We start from the raw sequence: 14,511 nt of genomic DNA on the forward strand, positions 1-14,511 counted from the left end.
GCAATGATTTTGCTTTCCAGTAGCAATGTAGTGAGCCTTCCCAGCTGCTAGGGATCGGGAAGCAAAGGGCAATGTGGTTGCAGATGAATTAGTATTTCTTAGAAAAAGATGATTAGGGAATGGGGGAGCAGCCCAGACTTCACAGTCCATCAGTGTTTAACCCTAGGGCAGGCCATCCCTCTCTTCCCAACTTTGCACTTAGGAGCTCCGGAGGCTCTGCCAAGGCTTGTAAACAGTGACCCAGGTAAGGAAAAGGCCCATTGCACTATGTTTGCTTTTTGTACACCCCATTGAAAAGGGCTGAGATGCAAACAGGTGGCTGATGGAAATGTGGAATACCAGGGCAAGGGAATCCATTTCAGTGGCTCTCCTCTGCTCTTCCACACAGCAGGGCATGATCCAGACCTCTTCAGCTGGAGTTACCCAGCAAGCAGATTTCTACACTTGAGCAGCCCAGAGGGTCTCCGTCCACATCCCCTACTGACTGAACACAAAATGGATCTGACAGGCCAGGCTTTCATGGGTCTCCTTAACTGTGATTGCAGAATGGGTGGGCACTGCTGGTTTGCACACACACAATGGATGTGCCTGCAAATTTTCATCGGCACTTAAGGACGGTCGACAAGCCCTGGAGTTAAAGAACAGCAAAATAATTCACTTCTTGGAAACAAGAAATTGACTTTCTTGGAGGTAAATGAACGGAAGCCACTTTCCACACCACCAAGTCACTTCAGTCTGTACCACTGTCCCCTCTCGCTGGGAGCCACCTTCGCAGCATTGAGCTGAATACGCTCAGCAGCCTGAAAGGATTACACACCTTCCATGTTGATGGCAATGACCAGGAAGATGAGCCAGAAGTTAAACTCAGGTCTGAAATGAGGTTTGGGCCTCATTGTCAGGTCCAGGAGAAAAGCCTGAGCCCCTGCCCCCCATTCTCACCTTGTGTTTCTCCTGCACCACAGAGGGTCTTTGGTGCAAGGGAAGGGGAGTGGTACAAAGTATCCCTGGCACACAGGTTTCAGGGCTTCTGGTGTCCAATACTTCCACGTGGTCTAGTTGTAAGCAGCCTGGTAGGACAACAGGCCCCTCCACCCTTCCCTAACCACCTGTGCAGGGAAGGCACAGTGACCTTTAACAGGCCAGTGTTCCACTGAATTGCTGCCTCTTCAACTGGAATGGATCAGGTACATGGTACAGCTCTGACATGACGAATGTGCTGAAGGCTTCTGAACTTGCTGCCATCTGGTAAATTGGCACACTAGCTTGTATATGATGGTTGCTTTCTTCCAGTTACAGTTACCATTGGAGAGCGCCATCTGCTGGAAACGTCTTTATGACCTGGCTATTTTTCTAATGTCAATATTAACGATTTATCACCTTCTGGACAATATTTACTCTGGCTTATCTGCTAACATCAGACTTCCTCTGTCAGGTCAGAGCCTGCAGCAATGTGAACTGATGTGACACTTCTGTGAAAACTCCAAATCATATACCTTGTGTCACTCTCTATTCTAGCACATTGGATCAGGATGGAAACCTGCTGTTGCCCTCTGACCCTCTAGCCCTGCCCACTTGCAGATGCAGAAAGTAATGCTGAAAGCTATCTCAGCTCTGTCAAGCCTGCCAGTGACTAACCCCTCAGGAACAAGTCAGCTGCAAACCCTGCCAGAAAGAAGACTGGGAGAGGTTAGTGCTGATCTAGTTAGATTGTATTGGCCAGGCTTTAGTCATAATCAGGCAAAAATCATCTAATAACCAGGGACTAATGCAAAAGCAGGAGCAATTATGATTTTTGTCTTTGGGAGTGCAAAAGGAAATAGAGAAGGTGGGGAAAATCCCTTCACCTTTCCTTTGGAGGGAGGAAGAGGAATTGAGGGGCCTGGAGGCAGTGCTGGAAGGAGGGGTTTCCAGAAAACCTACAGTGGTCTTTCACTGATGGCCCCTGATGAAATAAGAGCAAAGTTAAAAAGTGGGTTGGTGCCACTCCTAGGAATAGGTGAGGGGCAAGCATATGCTCCGACTCATTTGTGAGGCTGGAGAAAGTTGGAGGTCTTGCCCTGTCTCCATTCTTTGTTCCTCGGCCCAGAATATTCCACAGCTTCCTTCTAAATGTCTTTATCAGCATGCTGCTCCCCTCATTCTACACCTCAGAGACCTCTGTGTGGCTTCTCCCCCTGCCTGTCTCCAAGAATTCCACAAATAGCTCGCTCAGGGTATGAACAAGAGTTGTTGCTTTCCCACCCTGGACCTGAGCCACTTTTGCACTACAATGCAGGTTTTAGTGAAACTAACTTGTGCTTGATCCTGTGAAATCAGTGGGAGTGAGACTGTTCTGCACCCCTAGCACCAGGCCCTTAGTAAGTAATAAGTGTCTGTCTAGAGAACTCACAGCACAAAGGCAGCACCCCAAGCTGCCAGCTACTTGGCGGGCACAGAATGAGGAATGCACATTGCCTAGGGACTTTTAGGAGGGTCTCTCTTTTCTCCTTGTCTTGGAGTCAGTCAAACCTCAGCTAACTTCTTCCCTCAGAGAACAGTGAGCCACTCCTGGATTTCAGCATCATGTCCCATTTGTCTGAGAACAATCAATTGCTTCATGTTCACTTTGTGATCCTGAATCAACTTGCTTCATGTTCACTTTGTGATCCTCGTGCCCTGTGAGAACATAATGACAACGGAGAAGGACCTCAGTCCCCAGCTGAAGCTGTATTAGATGTGTGATCTTGGGTTCTCCTAGGGTTAAAATGATACAGACGTTGTGACAGTTCAGGCCTCCCTTTGCACCCTCCCTTCAGAGTTTCATTGAGATTGCAGGGGCATGCTGCAGTGCATCTGATTGCGGAGCCTACTATGTCTATACAAAGTGACTCTGTTCTCATCTGTCAAACTCCAAGTAGTGCCTAAAATAAGGAGCATAATTACTTCAGCTTCTGAAGTGTCAGGAAATCTCAAGGCACTTTCCCAAAGAGCTACATTTCCTTAATGGGACCATCAGCTGAGCTCATTAATAACTACAGTTTAGCCATGAAAGAAATTTAGCAATTAACTTTTGAGTTCAAAGATTTCTTAGAAACAGGGGAAAGAAATGAACCATAGCTGAATCTGTTCTGCATGCTCCTTTCACCCCCTGCATGACAAACATCTCGGTGATGGGTTTTGAGCTCCTGTTAACATGTAATCACCTGCCTGTGTCAATATCTCCTGCAGTCATTCCTGGACACTGAAAACACTCGTTTCTGTAGCAAAGCATGTTGAAAATTGGAATAGAATGACAATCAAATGAGCTTGTTTAACTACCTTCAAATGATACAGTGTTGGCATTCAAAGGGCCTTCCCATGCATTTCAATGGGAACAGGACTGGGCTCAAATAAGTTCAGAAATAATTGAGATTGTAATAAAAAGGCATCCAACCTTTAAACCCAGGTTTTCTTCTTGGGAGTCCAAGTTTGCTGTCAGCAGAATAGCTAAGAAGCAAACAGAATTGAATAGAAATTCACATGACACAAAAGTAGGTTCTGACAGAATTTGGACTCCTGGTGGGCTGTCGTACAGGAGGCTGGGGGCTTTGCCTACCCTCGTGATGCTGTGAGCTTGTAATCATCTTGTTGTCTTGCATGCTTTCTCCTGTTGCTCTGCTCAGGGTGCCGGGTCCTTACGCTCAAGTCAGTAAACCTCCTCCGGAAGTACATCTCCATCCTGGATGTCCCCATTAGCTGCCTCCAGTCCCAGGATGTTCTCTTTATACTAACAAAGGAGGAGTCTGAACAAGCCAAGGTGAGATGCACTGTTCCTGCCCAGTCTGTTTGATCATTTCAGAATTATTGTGAGAGCTTCAACAAAAAGCGCCTCATGCATGTAGAACTTAAAAATATATATACTGCACATGGAGTGTAATTGTCACATTTCAAACAGTCTTTGATTTATGAAGCATCAGTGGATTTGCTTTTAGGACTATTTACTTGTCAAGACAAATTGCTTTGTACGCCGTTCAGATGGTGGGATTGGGCAGCTCTTAGACCCTGGGTGGCCAGAGTGCACTCTTATATTTGATACAGTGATGTGGACTATAGAGACTACAGTTCCCAGCATGCAGTATTCTCTCTTGATCTGCCCTCTGCGTTATATGACTACTTGTGGCAGCAGGCTCTTAGCAGGTTGCCCTGTCTTTTGGGCAAACTTTGGGTTATTCTACTGTGTGCGATCGCTATACATTCTTGTCAAGAAACATCTAATCACCATATGATTAGAGCTCCCTCCACAATATATTAAAGTAAACATTACAGAGCAAACAGTGCTGCTAATCTACAAGTAACACCCACAGCACTGTCATAGTTGTGAGGGTAGTAACAGAAGGTTCCAAGTACAAAAATTCCTCTGATATTTCAAGCCACAGTGGCTAGAACCTTGAATCTGACCTTCCTACTGACACTTACTTTCCAAGTGGCATCTCATAAATACATGAAATGGGCCTCAACTAGCAACATCTGGTCATATGCAACCACTTGAAAATATCCCCAGTGATTCCAGTATAGCACTGTTTGAGTTTAGTCAGAATCCCACCGCTGCTAAGCTGTGTTTGTGCTGGTCCTTTGGTGGGTCTCTGAAGATAGGTTTCACTGTAAATCTAGTAGTGAACTTTACAGAAAGCCCTGAAAGCTGTCTTCCGAATGGGTTTGGAAGGTCTAATGCTTTCTCGCATATTTTTATCTTTCTAGAGAGCCATGCGGTGCCATCACAGCCAGCTTCTCTGGTTCCGCCACACCTATATCCTGTTCTCACGCTTTATGGTGATCAATTCACTTTGCCTTCTGTAAAGGGAAGGAGAATCGTACACACTTCCAGGGGGGTATTGAGAGACCAGAGAAGGGAGACAAAGAAAAGAGAGGCTCTTCTTGACCAAGCACTGTTGAAAGCTCTTGCTTCTTTATTGTCTCAAGAAGAGGACAGAATTCCACCTTCTGTGTGCCCTGCAGCCTTTCAGATTGCAGAAACAAACTGTATTTACATCCTTCTAGGTGTCCTTTGCCTGACAGCCTGGGAGATGCCTGGGTTCAAACAATTACTGAACTCCCATTGTAACAGCTTAAATGGTCTTAGAACCACCAGCAAATCAGATTGATCTGAGTCTAATTACTAGTGAAGTAGAATTTTGAAGGTGTTTAGAATACAGCATGTACTTTATGTGCTTTTACAATGGGTGTCCCCAGGGAGACAAGGCCCAGATCGCCACCTGGTGATTCCTGCGTTTTACCCATTTCCCTCTGCTGTAAAGATCAAGCACCAGGAGTGATTTGTCCAAGGATACACATTGTCCCTTGGGGTTTGAACCAGGATCCTCACAGCCCTCAGGCTGTAACACTGAACCACCCAGGACTGCCTGTCAGTCAGCCAGTTCCTGCTGATGGAGGGCTGGTTTCTTGACTTTAAAATGCCAAAACTTTAGGAATAAAATATTAAAAATTAATAATATATAACTAATATAATTGCACTGAACTCTTAATGTTCCTTCCCTCTCGACCCTCCCAGCCACCCTGTGGTGCGAGCTTTACTCTGCTGGACTGTACCTCGTGAAACACTAGTATTTATTCCTGCTTCCAAACAAAGTCTTTGAGATCCGCTGAACCTAAGCTGTTTTTTATCAGGATGTGCAGGGTGTACAAATGAAGTTACAAGTGAGAGGACGCCAGCCAGTCCTTTGACAGAATAAATATATAGACATAAAAATTCCAGATGCACTATTTGAAAAGCTGCCCCCTTCCTCTTAGCTGCCAGGAGGAAGTGCTGGGTTCTGGGTTTTGCAGCCCACAGATTCAGCAGGTAAGTGACAGAGAGGTCAATTTTCAAATATGTATTTGTAATTTTTAAGTCTACACAGAGATTTTAGTAATAATTGGAATCTTAAAGGAGAACTTTCACACCGGAGCAAACTAAATAATACTCAGCATTTACAGAGCACTTTGCACTCATCATTGAGTTATTCCTCACCACACCTGTGGGAGATAGGGATGTAAATACTATAAACCCCAGTGTAAAGATGGCAAAAGCAGCTTGCCCAAGGATACAGAGCAAGTCATTGCACTGCCAGGATCAGAGCCCAAATTCCTGGCTCCTAATTCCTTACTCAAATCACAACACCCTCCCAAACATAGCTATTAAAAAGATACTAGGGCAGAACTGTACTCTCAGTACTTAAGCACACAGCTAGGGTTGCCAACTTTCTAACTGCACAAAACCGAACACCCCTGTCCCGTCCCCTGCCCCACCCCCCCACTCACTCCATCCCCCCTCCCTCCATCGCTTGCTCTCCCCCACTCTCACTCACTTTCACTGGGCTGGGGCATGGGGTTGGGGTTTGGGAGGAGGGTGAGGATGAGGGCTGGGGATGTGGGCTCTGGGGTGGGGCTGGGAATGAGGAGTTTGGGGTGTGGGAGAGGGCTCCGAGCTGGAGCAGGGGGTTGGAGTGCGGGGGGTGGGGGGGTGGGTGAGGACTCTGGCTGGGGGTGCAGGCTTTGGGATGGGGCTGAGGATGAAGGGTTTGGGGTGCAAGAGGGGGCTCCAGGCTGTGGAGTGCAGGAGGGGATGTGGGCTCCAGCTGGGGCTGTGGGCTCTGGGGTAGGTCTGGGAATGAGGGGTTTGGGGAGCAGAAGGGGGCTCAGGGCTGGAGCATGGTGTTGAGGGGTACAGGAGGGAGTTTGGGTGCAGGAGGGGACTCCAGACTGGGGCAGGGGGTTCAGGGTGCTGAGTCCTGGCAGCACTTACCATGGCTCCCAGAAAGCAGCTGCCAGGTCCCTGCATCCCCTCGGTGCATAGGTGGCCAGGGAGGTTCCACGTGCTGCCCTTGCGCTCGCACCCGCAGCCCCCATTGCATTAACTTCAATGGCAGTACTCTTGTGTTGAAAGTTAAACACGTACGAAGAACTTGCTCAATTGGAGCCTGTTATGCCAGCATCAGCCTGGTATAGCTCTAAATCCAGAGTAACTTCAGTGAAATCAATGGAGAGACCAGTGTAACAGAGCAGAATTGGGAGACGTTATTTCACGTAGTACAGTTGTGTAAACCAGGGGTTCTCAACCTTTCTCTTTCTGAGGCCCTCCCAGCAAGCATGCTATGAAAACGCCACAGCCCACCTGGGCCACAACAACTGGTTTTCTGCATATAAAAGCCAGGGCCGGCATTAAGGGGTAGCAAGCAGGGTAACTTCCTGGGGCCCCATGCCACAAGGTGCCCTGTGAAGCTAAGTTGCTCAGGCTTCTACTTCATCCCTGGGTGGCAGGGCTCAGGGCCCCGGGCTTCAGCCCTGCATAGCAGGGCTTAGACTTTCTGCCCTGGGCCCCAGTGAGTCTAACACTGGTCCTGCTTGGCAGAACCCCTGAAACCTACTCATGGTCCCCAGGGGGCCCCGGACCACTGGTTGAGAACCACTGGTGTAAACCAGATCATAACGCAACTGGGATGTGTCTATACTAGCCAAAGACAAGATGGTACAATCTTGCAACAGATGTAAGAACCTTGTTCTAACTAATGTGATTTGAACTCTGCTGCAGATAGGGGCAGCGTCAGAATAAGGCAAAGAGGAAAAATCCCAGCTGTTGGGTAGGTTATGGAACTGGTGTGGTCTGACAACTGAATATAAAATGAAAGGAGGGAAAAAAACAGGCAGCACAGAAAGATTTATTTAAAAAAACAAAAAAGAGATACTTCCTGAACAGCTCGGCACAGGGGAGCTTGAACTAAGAGGTTACATGATGGCCTGCCAATGGCAGTGCTCCAAGCTGAGCACTTTGGTGCAGAGGCTGTATCATGGTTTCGACATGCTCCTGATGGTCTTATGTTCCTTCACGGCCTTCTCCCACTCTTTGCCATTTATCTCCTCCATGATGGTGCTGCGCATGGTGCCCTCATCCAGGCAGTGGGGGGCTATTCCTGGAGAAGAGGGGGAAACACAGAGAGAAGCTCTCCCTTTGAAGCCAAGGAGAGCTAGTCTCTCAGTTTCATGGGCAGTGAATCTCAGAGGGTGGTGATGGTGTCGATACAGCTGCAGCAGGTGAGAAACCGTAGATGGCCAGTGGCCCATTGGTCACAGTTAAGACTTACACAATAACGAGCTGCTACTGAAAGTTGCAGCTTCAGATGTTCAGTACTTTAGAAGCAAGCTGTATGATGCACAGTTATTGTGCTACTGCTCTTGGCAGAGTGCTAATGGTCATCATGGTCAGTATACAAGAGCAGCAGGGGTTGAATTTGTGTTGCCGTATGTCTACCAGGTTTCTTCCCTGTTCTGTTTACCTACCATAACCATCTGGGTTAGAACGAGGAGTGTAAAAGCTCTGCACACCACAGGTTTTACAGAATGTGTGCTGGGCGCGGTGCGTGTTGAAGGTGTACGTTGTTATGTTATCAGCACCCTAGGCAAAAAAATACATGATGAAGGTTTGCCAAGTACCCAGAAATGGGTCATTTTTTGTCACTTACATCCCACAGGCTTGTAATTAATAAATGTAAAATTGCAGGCACAAGAGCAGAAGCCTAATTAAGACTAGTCTAAAATATCACCTGCTATGTCTTTATGTGAGTTACAGTTAAGAATACTGCAGGCATGCTATTTTGTTCCATATATTTATCTCCTTCCCCTACCCTCTGTGCTTTATTTTCACATACACCTTTCCGCCAGACAAGCCTAACAATTGCCATGGCTTTACTTTCTGACCACTGAAATGCAGTCACTGAACTCTCTCTATTACAGCAGGTCTATTACAAAGTGCTTAGTTTTTTTTAAATGCTCCAAAGTAAACATAATTGGAGCTTTTCCTCCTAGAAGCAGTGGACAAATTTCTGTGTTTATCTGAGACCATCCAACTATAAAAGAAAATCAAATTAAATGATGCTAGAAGCTGAGAAAAATTAATCTAAAAGCTACAGTCCTCAGAAAACTTGGAATCCAAGAGCCTAACCTGAAATATGCCCTTGTAACAATTAAAATGTAAAAGAATTAAGCCTGTAATCAAAATTTAAAAATCAAGTTAAGGAAGTCTGAAGCTGATCTAAAATAGAGGCAGAATGCTTTAGAGCAATGTGCTTGGACCTAATCCACAGCCCAATAAGTCAAGACTCACACTGATTGCGATGGGCTTTGGCTCAGGTCCTTAGCCCATTAGGAGTATGAGTGTGACAGTAATGCTCTTTATTGTCGTCAGTGTAACACGGACTTAGCATATTTACCTGGTGTACACACCTCCTGGGGTGTACATACATCCCTGCCTCATCTTTTGAAGAGATATATTCACTTTTCAAACATGGAACTTCCCATTCTGAGACACGTTAACATACACATACAGCCAGGCTTCTAGGATCCAAGTGGATTTTTCGTGTCTCCAAACACATCTCCTCAGACAGACACAGACAAATTTAGGATACAAAGCTGACCACCATCTGAATCTTTCAGAATCAAATATCTTGACAGGTACCCATACCCACTGCACTCATAAACCCTAACCTACCTTCAGCAGCTTGAAGTGTGAAGCCGGGACAATGAAGTGTCTGTTCTGTTTCTTTGTGCAAATACTGCAACTGTACGAGGGGAAAGAAAAAGGAAAAAACCATGACTATTCTATAGGCAGTTATAACCTGCAATGTAACAATCATATCTAGCCTAAAGCTCTCAACAAGTTAGATTTCACTGAAAACTATAATCATTTTTACCTAGTTGTCATCAGGGTGGATATTAGAGAGACAAGAGATTCAATAGAAGTTGGTCCAATAAAAGATATGACCTCACCCACGTTGTCTCTCTAATATCCTGGGACCAACACAGCTACAACAACATTGCAAACATTAGGTTTGATGACAGGAGTGGACAGACTGCAACTATGGCATATGTATTTGTGTATGCGTGCATTCCGTCTAGAGACTTACGTTTCCCTGTAATATGGAAAGTAAGCTTATCAAAACTGAGCTATATAACTGTCTTCTCTCCACAATACAACTCTCAGTGGATAGATCAATGCTGAACTGTGGCCTTGAGAAATCCATGTAAAGTTTGCCAACTTAATCCAAATGCTACCAATATTAATTACTTTGCAAACCAGGGAAACAGATTTGTAGTGACATCTGAGCTAGAAAGAAACTAATTCTGAGTCTGTGGAAAGACCATACTGAAATTAGACTATTTTATAGGGCTTCAATATATATCCCTCACCACATGTTGGTAGTAATGTGTTCTCCGTTTGATAAGAGAATGCCAGGAAAGGACCAAACCCCACGACCTTGAGAGATCTGTTGGAAAGCATTTTGTTTTGATGATGTATAAAATGCAGGTCCTGAGCATTTCTGGTTGTTAAAACCTTGACAGTTTTTTTACAAGCACAGGTATGAATCATGAAACTGTAGCTGAATTCCAATGTAAGTTGTTGCATTCTGCTTACCTATATTTCCCTCTGCAGACCCATATGGAGCTGGTATTCTGCACTCCTTGTTGTGCAGAATCCTGTTAAACATCTGCCATGTTTTACTCCAGATATGGCTACATTTTAGTATTGGGGTAAGTGGTTCCTGTATGTATAGGAGTTTGTAAAATTCTGTATATATGTAAGATATTGTTGTTAATAATGATACTAAATATAACACTTTGCATGTGTTTAGAACCTTCCATTCATGGATCTCATTAAATTTATTTAGCTTCACAGCATCCCTGCAAGATATCCAAGTATTACTGTCTTCATTGTGTGGCTGAGGAAACTGAGGCATAGATATAGTAACTTTTCAGGATCACAGGGGAAGTCTGTGTAATTATTAACTGTAGTAGTTGTAGACTGTGTAATAATAATCATCACATCTTACCAAATTGTAATGAGCAAGTCACTTTGATCTGCATTTACTCTTCATAAAGGACATTTAATATTTTCCGTATATAGAGCACTTGAAGTCAATGGAATTTCTCATCTGGATTTAATTGGACCTTGTACTAGGGCCATAGCTAGTATTCCACAAAATTTAAAAATGGGGTATTTCTTTGACTTTTTTTATGTCTACTGTTTCTGGCCTATGAGAGGCAGATCTCATCCTCAACAATCTGCTAAAATTGCCTGTAATCACACACCTAGTAGCGATCTCAGTAAGGATCCCTGTAACCCCAACACTGCTACAGTCTCCCTGTTCTCAGCTGCTTTCCAAGCACTTGTTATCTCCCTGACAACTGCAGCTTTTGCCACAGCCTCACCCCTTCAGCTAGGGCATAAAGAAAACACGAAGTTGTCACTGTGCTGCCCAGAGAGAAGTGCACAGCACCTTCCTTTCTCTGCCAATCAGCACATTGTGCACTTGCAGAACCAGCACCAGAAATCAACAGTACTGACCTACTCAGCTGGGGCTGCATCCTACAGGAAATAGGTTAGACATCGGTCCTGCTACTATACCAACTTCCAGTGGATTTCTGTTTGGTAAACACTTTGAGATCTTTGGATGGGAAGTGCTAGAGAAGGGCAAAATATTTGGTTATTCAGATTTGGGGATGGCAAAATAAATAAATAAAAAACACCCACTTGCAGTCAAAAATGTGCAGATCTGTTGATGCCCAAACCTCGAAGCGGATAGCTCTGCAGTGACAGCCTCCTGTGTACTTCACCAGGCCTTTGTACTCACTGGATGGAGAAAAGGCGCACGCACACAAAAAGAGAGGATTTGTGATCAGACAATTCTAGTTGGCCAAGGAAGCACTGAGATTTCATAGTGTCCAAGTCAGCTCTACCAGAGTCATTATCCACTCAGATTACTTAGCAATGGGGGCCAAACTGAAGCAGACCCACCTTCCCCCAAACACATGTCCAAATTCTGACCTCAGTTACAGTAGTGTAAATCTACTGTAGAGTAACCCATAGAATTCAGTCAAATTATGTAAGGATTACACCAGTGAAATTAAGACTAGAATTTTCCCATGTTCCCACCAATTCTGCTCCAGGATGATGTTCATTCTAGATAGAAAGCATCACTAACTTGCTTCCATTTTAGAAGCTGGAAACAGAGACGATAAGTAGGATTTAATTAGTTTAAAACATTTTAATATGTTTTTGAAGTCTCCCAGCTGCACTCACAGACTCAAGAAGCCTCTGCTTTTTGTATTTCTTTCACTCCCTTAGGACTTTGCCATGGTAACGTAGCTAAATCAACATGCTAGATCAGACACAAAGATACGAAGTCCCTTGCTTTTCATATTATCAATTGCATGTACTGACAGTTTGTTCAGATCTATTAATGGGAATACCAAAAAGATAACTATATTACACACACGTTCAGATGGGACAGCTGGATTAGAATATGAGCTTGGTAGATGCGTCACTGTAAACAACAGAAAAGAACAGGATAAAAGGATTTTTACTTCCCTTTCATGTGAGGTCCCTGAAACATGAACAGATTAAGAGTAACAGCCCACAGATTCCATGGGAAGAAAATAAACTCTGTGCTCCACAGAAGCCAGTGTTTATCATTGTGAAAATGCTGACAAGAGGAATATTACACTAAATAATTATATGGACAGGCTTCAGGTACAGCAACTGTGGCACTTATGGGGCAGAGATTCTGGGCTGAGAAACTGCCGAAATACAAAAGAAAGTCTTTTTGAAGATAATTAAGTAGTCTGACTAAATCCAACGCTGTACTTGGCCCCTAAATCTGAATACAAAGCAGAGATATGTGTCCAGTCAGAGCTGCTGTATGTCTAGCCCTTACCACTTCTCTGGATGTGATTATAAGATGTGTGCAATGAACCTCCCACATTATTACCAAAATCAACACCTAGATATTACACTGATAAGCATTTTAGAAACACTTAGATAAATCTAAATGTAAGAGGTCTGGATAACACTGCCAGGTAACACTTATTTGCATTGCCATTAAGAATCAAAAGAAAGGTGGCTGGGTGAGCCTTCCAAAACCATGTTTTTGGAAGGCTTAGCCTCCATGTATTGGCTTGCTTATTGAGCAAGAAAAAGTTTGCTGTTAATTTCCCATAAAATCCACATTTTACTCTACACATGGATTCACGAAAGTCATTTATGTGGCTAAAGCAATACGTGAAGGAAAAACTGTGGAAGGCCCTACTGTCATTCTCTCTCTCCAAACCCAGAGAAGCATGGTTTGTAGATGTATGACCCTTCTGACTCCATTAATTATTAACCAGGCACTTATCAGACCACATTGATAAAGGTCCACAGGGAGCACTAGCCTGGCTCGAATCAGCATTTCTAATGAGGGTTTGTATATTTACATTAGTTACATTAATGTCCTTTGTCTAAAAGTACCTAATTGTAGGTTTATACCAAACACAGAATGCAAAGATGAAGAGAAGGTCTATCAGGGCATCAGTCATGTGGGTTACACCCACCTGAGCCCAAGGGGGAGCAGCCCCCTTCAAAGCCACAGGGTAGATGGGGTCTAGGGGAGAAAAATATACTGTCCTAACTCCAGCTCTAACAATCATGGGCCCGCTCCCACTGACTTCAGAAAGAGCGGGTCAAAAACGTACAGATGGGTCACACAAAGTAACGCAAATAAAATAATCTGCACAACCACATTGTTGGCTGCCGAGAAATCCTTGGGCGTGAGAGATCCTGTCCAAAGCGATGCTGCACTCAGAGAGGCCCCTACCCCGGAGGCCAGGAGGGAAGATTTAAAGAAATGCAGGTGGGACCCAAGCAGCATGCAAACCTGCACCATCCCAACTGCAACGTGCGCACCAGCCCTTAAACGGCAGCAGCACGCCGCAGTGACAGGATAAGCTCGCCGGGGGGAGGGTCGTTTCTGCCCGCACCGGAGCGAATTGGAGAGACGCTGCCCTGCCTCGGTGGGAAGAGCTGAGTGCCTGGCGACTCCCGCGTCCCCCTCCTTCTACTCACAAGGTGTCCAGGAGGAGTCTGGCTGCCTCCTCGCAAGTCAGGCGTTGCCTCTCCTGAAACTTTACCCAGCGCTCCCTCTGCGCCCCCAGATCGAACCGGCGGAACTCCGGGGGAGGCAGCGGCGGCTCCCCTGGCCGCTCCCGGGGAGCCGCAGGCTTCTTGCCTACCCACGTGCTCTCTTTTCCCCGGAGAGAGCGGGCGGCAGCAGCCGGAGACGCTGCGGCTGGGCTTCTCCCCCGAGATTTCCGTGCAGAGCCTGCCTTGGTTTTCCCCATGCTCCTGGCCCTGCACCCCCGTAACCACAGAGCTTGCGGCTGGGCCCCTCTGCCTTGGGGCCTTTTGCTCCGTTGTTGTGATCTGGAGTTTAGGTGCAAAGGGACACTCTGGGGCTGCTGCTTCAGAGTCCAGAGCCACGTGGACTGGGAGGGTTTGGAGCCAAGTCCTTGGGAATGAGGAAAGGTGGGGAAGGAGAAAGCTGGATCCTGCCAGTTTTTGACACCCCCCCTTCTCCCCAAAATTCCACTGCTTACACGGAGAACAAGCGTAACCCCTCCTATTGCATCCAGTGCCCAGATCCTGAGGAAACCCAGTACAACGGTGCCACAAATACCTAGATCAGGCAC

At 45.6% G+C, this 14,511-nt stretch overlaps 2 protein-coding genes across 2 annotated transcripts in view; one reads left to right on the forward strand and one right to left on the reverse strand.

Moving 5' to 3' along the window:
• PIGL (phosphatidylinositol glycan anchor biosynthesis class L) overlaps positions 1-6,357 on the forward strand; it is an 86,686-nt gene extending 80,329 nt beyond the window's left edge. The window contains exons 6-7 of the mRNA XM_073315457.1: positions 3,642-3,775; positions 4,717-6,357. Of these exons, the coding sequence (XP_073171558.1) occupies positions 3,642-3,775; positions 4,717-4,815 (233 nt within the window). The 3' untranslated portion in view covers positions 4,816-6,357. The remainder of the gene's footprint in view (positions 1-3,641; positions 3,776-4,716) is intronic.
• Positions 6,358-7,657: 1,300 nt separating this feature from the next.
• On the reverse strand, positions 7,658-14,298 carry CENPV (centromere protein V). The gene is made up of 5 exons (XM_073315456.2): positions 13,889-14,298; positions 11,540-11,638; positions 9,500-9,569; positions 8,293-8,407; positions 7,658-7,925 (listed from the first exon to the last, which is right to left on the reverse strand). Exons 1-5 carry the CDS (start codon positions 14,161-14,163, stop codon positions 7,801-7,803), a joined length of 684 nt encoding a protein of 227 aa, XP_073171557.2. The 5' UTR covers positions 14,164-14,298; the 3' UTR covers positions 7,658-7,800.
• Positions 14,299-14,511: the final 213 nt, after the last annotated feature.

Source organism: Lepidochelys kempii, chromosome 17 (genome assembly GCF_965140285.1).
Source record: "Lepidochelys kempii isolate rLepKem1 chromosome 17, rLepKem1.hap1, whole genome shotgun sequence".
Classification (NCBI taxonomy): Eukaryota; Metazoa; Chordata; order Testudines; family Cheloniidae; genus Lepidochelys; species Lepidochelys kempii.

Coding starts and splice junctions, on each gene's coding strand:
- CENPV (XM_073315456.2), bottom strand. CDS start 14,163: ATGGGGAAAACCAAGGCAGGCTCTGCACGGAAATCTCGGGGGAGAAGC. Junction 11,639..13,888: donor AGACTCCTCCTGGACACCTT/GTGAGTAGAAGG, acceptor TTCTCCATCCAG/TGAGTACAAAGGCCTGGTGA. Junction 7,926..8,292: donor TTCTAACCCAGATGGTTATG/GTAGGTAAACAG, acceptor CCTCTTCTCCAG/GAATAGCCCCCCACTGCCTG.